At 30.6% G+C, this 6,949-nt stretch overlaps 2 protein-coding genes across 2 annotated transcripts in view; both read right to left on the bottom strand.

Moving 5' to 3' along the window:
* Positions 1-1,410, bottom strand: part of LOC108693177 (paramyosin-like) — a 24,908-nt gene extending 23,498 nt beyond the window's left edge. Inside the window, exons 1-3 of the mRNA XM_018201991.1 lie at positions 1,198-1,410; positions 863-1,015; positions 480-798 (exon numbers count right to left, since the gene is read on the bottom strand). Of these exons, the coding sequence (XP_018057480.1) occupies positions 480-798; positions 863-1,015; positions 1,198-1,410 (685 nt within the window). The remainder of the gene's footprint in view (positions 1-479; positions 799-862; positions 1,016-1,197) is intronic.
* A 1,033-nt stretch (positions 1,411-2,443) lies between these two features.
* LOC108693194 (partitioning defective 6 homolog gamma) overlaps positions 2,444-6,949 on the bottom strand; it is a 5,184-nt gene continuing 678 nt past the window's right edge. Inside the window, exons 3-5 of the mRNA XM_018202010.1 lie at positions 6,104-6,228; positions 5,742-6,020; positions 2,444-3,507 (exon numbers count right to left, since the gene is read on the bottom strand). Coding sequence (XP_018057499.1) covers positions 3,214-3,507; positions 5,742-6,020; positions 6,104-6,228 — 698 coding nt within the window. The 3' untranslated portion in view covers positions 2,444-3,213. The remainder of the gene's footprint in view (positions 3,508-5,741; positions 6,021-6,103; positions 6,229-6,949) is intronic.

Genomic DNA, 6,949 nt, shown 5'->3' with positions numbered 1-6,949 from the left:
TATATATATATATATATGAAAACTTCTAAGAAAAGATATAGACTCAATGTTTCTGAAGAGTATTTCAATTCATATAAAAATTCTGATAAAAAGTTTTACTAGAGATACATATAATTGTTGCATCATATTATAGTTACATTGTTATATAAGAAATTATAATTAACAGTTATATTATTGTCAATTTGCTGGATATGCTCTTGTAGAATGTTTGTTTTTTAATAGAATTAATGTATTTTATATTTAAGGGAAAATTATAGTGCAATCTAATGCAGCAATAAAAAAACAATCCAGTCGAAACAAACTAAAAGTAAACATAATCGGTATTATAATCGGTATTATAATTTCACTCAACAATGTAACTGTTATGTAACTGTGTTATATTATGTTTATATTGTTGAGTGCGAAATTATAACATGTATTATTTTTAATTAGTGTCGATTGGAAAACTTCAATTTTTATTTTGCAGCTTGGACATTTACCTTGTGTAGCTTTCACTTCAGTTAGTATATTGCAGGACGTTACGCGCGACATCAAATAAGTATTATTTTCCAATAATGGATTCCCGCTCAGATTTTCTCTCAGAACGCACGTATTAGTTAATAACGGATAACCACCTGTACTGTATCGAAATCTATCAGGAAAGTATATTGACAGATAAGTGTCAGAACATTGCAAGGATGCAATCTTGTTTGCATTGAATAATATATGCCCCTGAGAAAGCGGTTTTATTATAGATCCAGTTTTCATATCTTCTGTTTTATCGGTCTCAACAATATCTATTTTGTTAAGAGCTCTATCCTACAAAACGATTAAAGATTATTATCTATTCGACTGAAAGATTTAACGCGCCTGGAAAGCTCACAAAATTCTTTAGGTGCTTTTGTTGCTCCGTGGTAAAACTCAAGGATCTGTATTTCTGCAATTCTTGTCGTGCAACACGAAGCTCACGCTGAGCTTGAGCTGTAAGTGTCATCATGTTTTCCATTATCACGCTGGATGGTATCAGTTTTACTGGCTGCACATAAAGACAATTAAGAGACAACCTTGATTTTCCAATAACAATTTGAATTTCGAGATCATTCATTAAAAATTTTTTGAATTGTTTATACAACTATATAAATAAAGAAATAAATCTTTTTTCGAAACAAGCTTGAAGGTGTTCTTTTAAAAAGAAAAAAATCCACGTGGGAAACGAACCGCAAGTTTCTCATGCTCGTTGAGTTCGCGGAAGTAGCGCGTGCTCTCCAAGACATTCGGGCTCCATGCTCGAATATCCGTGCACGAATTGTACAGCTTCAAGCGACCCTCCGATCTTTTTTGTGGCAGAACATAATCCCCATAAGTCAAAGGTACACCACTGCTTGGTCTGCCCGTCAAAAAAATACGGGGTCCATGCTCGGCGTAAGACATCTCTTGTTGCTGCCGCGAAATCTTACGAGCTAATATTTGCAAAATTTTCTGTCGTTCCCTTAATTTCAATTAACGACTGCGTCAAATTTTTGCGAACATTATGTTCCACGCAAAGTTACAAATTTTTGGTTGGGACTTTCGACCATATTTTATTTACACACCATAGTAACCGTGACAGAAAAGACATCGATACTGGGCGTGATTTCGAGGAACGCTTTATGTGGGATTATTGAATAAATAATAAGACTTACAAAAAATACAATAAAATATCTTTATTTCAGAAGCTGCCATTAAAAAGAATTACAGCATTAATAAGTATATTTTCGTCCTCGTAATTCATTAACTACCTCTTATCCGCACTAAGGAGTACAATGCGACGTACCGTGTTAAAAATATATCTAATTTCACAAACGCTAATTTAGCACTCCTTCCAAGTAACAACTATAGTGCTCAATAAAGCACTTAGTACAGACGAATAAGTATTTCTTGCAAACGTATCTAGTCCATATTCATCCGTATTTCATTTGGTTAAGTACAAAAGTGATTCCTCGCTTCGAGCGGAAATACATACAAATTAAACTTAAATGATTATCTTACAATAATACTAATTCTTCAATTCATATTCTCGTTCAAGCATTCTCTCTCTCTCTCTCTCTCTCTCTCTCTCTTTCTCTCTTTCGCGCGCGCGCGTATTCTTTTGCTCTCTTTCTTGGACTCACATGCTACAAATATCTTTTTCAAAAAGATATTACTTTTTAGATATTATACATGATCTATGATGCATGGACAGATGGATAAGATAAGAAACGCATTAAACTTAAAAAGAAATATTTCAAATATCGCGGAATTAATAATGTAATTAATGCGATTAATAATTTGACAATGATGCACGATATGGCCCGTTAAAAATAGGGCTTATTGCGGAAGTCCAAGTGATAGATTTATGATTACGAAAAAAATACACTCAATAAAAAAATATCTAGAATATTATAAATATATCTTTGTATATATTTATATATGTACATGTCTTTTCGAATTAAGTAGAAAAAGTAGGCTTGAGCGTATATAAAAATGGACTCATGTAACTACGAAGGCAGTATAGATATCTTAAAAACGATGTCTCCTCATCAATGTTTTCATGTAAATATAATTGGAATTTAACATTCCCTAACATATTAATTCCACTTTGATGAAGGCACGCAAAGAACAATATTTTACATTCATAAAAATACAATCATTTTTCCTGATATTTCTGTCGATACTTACCGTCCTATAAAGTATTACTCTTCAATCCTTAGTCCGCAATTGGATAACAGATAACATAGATAAAAATGAAATTAAAATTCGAAAACTTCAACAGTCTAAACATGCGGTGGTGGACGAAATAGATACACGAATAGGCGTGTGGCTGCATTATAACGGAACTTCTTTTTCTATTATTTTTTTAAACTAGCAGGAATGATATATTATATAAGGCCACTGTTATTTTTGGAACGTTATTTGTCAGGCAGCAAAATTTATATTCTTCTTCGCGATAGTGTAGTCTAATCTGCCTAATACATGACGTCCCAAAGCAATAGACAACTAGTTACAATGTATCGAGATAAAAGTTCTCTTAATCATAGAATTCGCGGAGCATCATCTCAGAGTATCAGTCATACACAATTTATAATACTATGTAGAAATTATCTTCCTTTCGCTATTATATATTTCATTTTCCTATTTTCGATATGCCTATATTTCGATACTTTATAACGAATTATCTATTACCATTCTATAGTTTGTAAATACAAAACGCGTACCCTACAAATGCAGTACACCCTGATCATAATTCTGATGGTGATGATGATGGTGATAGTGATGGTGCTGAGTGGACGATGCCGAAGCATCATCTTGCATCGTCATGCCTGTAAGATCGACAATCTCGTCTGCCTCTTCATCGCTACCGGCACTCTGCGTAGACTGACGACTTCCTGACGACAATTGACTGTTACGTGAGAACGAACCACGACGAGGTGCTGTTAATGCTGCCCTCTGATTTGCCGGCTTGACAGTTATGATGAGATTAGAGGAATTTGCTATCATCATATCTGTCACCTGTCCCATACATGAATAAAAAAAAATAAGAAAAAGTAAGTATTCTGCTTTATATAGATGTACTTATTATTTATATAAGATTCATATTATTTCAGATGTTAGAAAACATATTAGAATAACACAACATAATATAATTAATATATTGTATGTATTTAGTGAAAATATAATTTTATTGAAATCAAGTGAATAAATATTATTTCGTAATTCTGCTTGTGACTATAATTCTCATATTCCTCTTTTGCTACATAACAATAATACAACTCAAAAAAACGAAGTTTTTCAAAAAATAAGTTTGAACGTTTGGAATCATTAAAATTTTGTAAATGAACCGACACACAGGAAGTACGTGTAAAAGATTATAATTCAATAATAGAAAAACGAAGTGATATAAATTAGAACATGCTCATAAAAACAGTTCGCAAGTAAAAGAAATATACATACGTTTCGCATACTAACAACTTTGAATAACTACCATCCCAGACCCCCCCCTCCCCCAAATTTACAATAGAAGAAAGCAAAGCCTTAAATTTCCTTGACGTCACGTTAATTGACGAAAATAACCAACTCATTTACAACCTTTATTTCAAAGTTACCTTCTCAGGACGTTACCTAAACTATCATTTTCATCATTTCCATTGTCAGAAATAGAATGTAATTCTGAATCTGATGGACAGAATACTGTTGTTATCAGATCCTAAATTCCATAAAACTAATTTTGATTATATCATAAAAACATTGTTTAATAATGGATACCCTCTAAAAATAATTTTTAATAACGTCATAAAAAGATTACATAATAAAACTCAATCAAGATCCTCAAAAAACAGACATCATAATAAAAAAAACGAATATAGTCAAACAGAGGTATTTCACCATTCCGTTTCTAAATAATATTTCTGAAAAGATTAATAAGATTATTAAAAATGTTTCACTGTTCGGATGGTCTACTCTGGGAGGAGATGAATAAAATGAGACATTTTATTAGAGTACTCAAAGATAAACTCTCTTCGAATTTACATTCCTACATGGAATGTCTATAAAATCAATTGCATAGACTGTGATGCATCCTATGTAAGCCAAACAAACAGAACTTTAATAACAAAATGAGCACAAGAATCACATAAATCGTAACATCACATAACATTCTATAATCACGGAATATAGATTGGATACGTCACATGAATTTGACTGAACAAATATAAAGATTATTATTATGATAAAAAGATATTATATATAAAAAAATTTTACAAAAATTATCTCTGAAATGTTACATATAAAACAACAGAATAATGGATTAAACTTAAAAAATTATACAACACCTTTCAGTCCTTTATATTCTAATATAATTTGACTTGTCTCTTCTCTCTCTCCAATTCTATCTTGTTCTTGTCGTTTGACTTCTCGTCATAAAATGTTTCCATTCGCACGCTAACTATCGAACGATCAATATCTCTTGATGACATATCGCCTACCAAATTCATGTTTAACTTAATTCCATTAATTATTATTATTTCTTAAATAAAATTTCAATGAATCAAATGCACAACAAAAAATATTGTAATATACATTTGGCAATTTAATGAATTAGCAAATTAAATAAATCAGACATGTTCCATAAGAGACGACCTTCACAACAATACCACATCTTAATGGTTTCACTAAAATGACACATCGCAAAAATTATATTATAAATAAAATTATAAATTTTTTTAAGAGAATTAGCAATTTTCAACACTTATATATTTTTTTTCTTATTATTACTTTGTACTGAAGAGGATCCAAATTTGGAGTTGAAATATATGCGTATTTCTTTTACTATTGCGAATTGTTTTTATGAATGAGAATTCTAATTTGTATTACTTCGTTTTTCTATTATTATATTAAATCTATTATTATAATCTTTTACACACTTTACTTTCTGTGTCGGCTTTACAAACTTTCCCTTCGTAATTGATTTATTCACTTGAATCTTAAAATTGTTTATTAAATCAATTAAAATTTTGTAATATTAATTTTAAAATGCAATTTTGATGTAATAACTGAGAATAGGAGAATAAAACATATTCCTTTAAAATATGTTTTTTTAGTTTCCATTTTTTTTTGCAAGCAACTAAAAAATGACAATCATTGAGTTATATCATTATTGTAATAAATGAAATATCTCTCATTTGATAATTTAATGCAACTTAATAAATCGTTTTTGTAAAATTATCATTTTTGAAAAATTACTTTACCTGATCAAGCGTTTTTCCTGCAACTTCTATACCATTTACTTCCAAAACCTCATCATTCACAGCTAGAAGTCCTGTACTTTCTGCTAAGCCACCCGGTACCAATCTACTAATGAATACACCTGGAACCTTCTCAATTCCACCACCAGCAGATGGTGGCAGTACGCGATAGCTTTCACCATCCTTGATATAAAATCCCAAAGGTTTATCAGATCCATGTTTTAATAGACGTACACGTCGACAGGTTTCTGGCAGTATGTCAACATCAATAATTGCAGATACCTGACAGCAAATCAATAAATAATGCAAATAAATGATCGGCGGATAATATCATGTATTGAAAAATATGCAAAAAGAAAACTTACCTGCCTAAAATCATGTGGGTTTGAAATGACTATAGATTTTGGCTTGCCTGGTGTACCACCTAAGATACTGGATATCAAATTTTTAGGTTTCATTGTACCATATCCATTATCCCATGCTCCATCGCCTATCATAACAATTAAATTAAAGTTGTTTTCCAGCAAAAAACATAAACAACACATTGTAACATAGGCTGCTTTTCTCTTAAAAGACATAATCAACAATGTCATTCTATCTTCATTATTCATTGAATCATTGAAGAAGGATAGAATAATATTTGTGTCAATTATGTCTTCTAAAAGAAAAGTAGTCACTGTGAATTATTTCAACTTTATTTAACATTGGTAATGCCAACACAACAATGCTTTTCACTTGATGTTTTATGTCTTTATTTCATCATGGAATACCAAAAAAGATAAAACTACATTTGTGTTGAGTTCTGTCACAAAATATTCCAGAATATGATTTTGTGGTATTTCATTTGTAGTACGACAAATTTCTTAAATGACAAATTTCTCAAACAATAAATTTCTCAAACCTTAATTGGCAGTAGGATGAAGAGGTTCTTGGATCTTTTTATCCTACAGCCAATCAATAAGCTGAAAAATTTATCATATAAAAAAAACAGACAAATGTAATATTAGTCTCTTATATTATGTCATCTGTATCTCTTGCTAGAAAACATTCTAAATATATATATGCAAAATATACAGGGCTTTCCATTTGATGACATTAACACAGGTGTAATTCTATCTTTGTTATTCCCTGAATACTAAAAAAATAGAATGTTTGTGGAAAATTAAATGGAAAGTAACCTAAACATTTTGCATCCATATATATATATATAT

Source organism: Atta colombica, unplaced genomic scaffold (assembly GCF_001594045.1).
Source record: "Atta colombica isolate Treedump-2 unplaced genomic scaffold, Acol1.0 scaffold108, whole genome shotgun sequence".
In the NCBI taxonomy this organism is placed as follows: domain Eukaryota; kingdom Metazoa; phylum Arthropoda; class Insecta; order Hymenoptera; family Formicidae; genus Atta; species Atta colombica.
The sequence above is the reverse complement of the archived record's forward strand: the minus strand, read 5'-3'. Positions and strand labels throughout refer to the sequence as shown.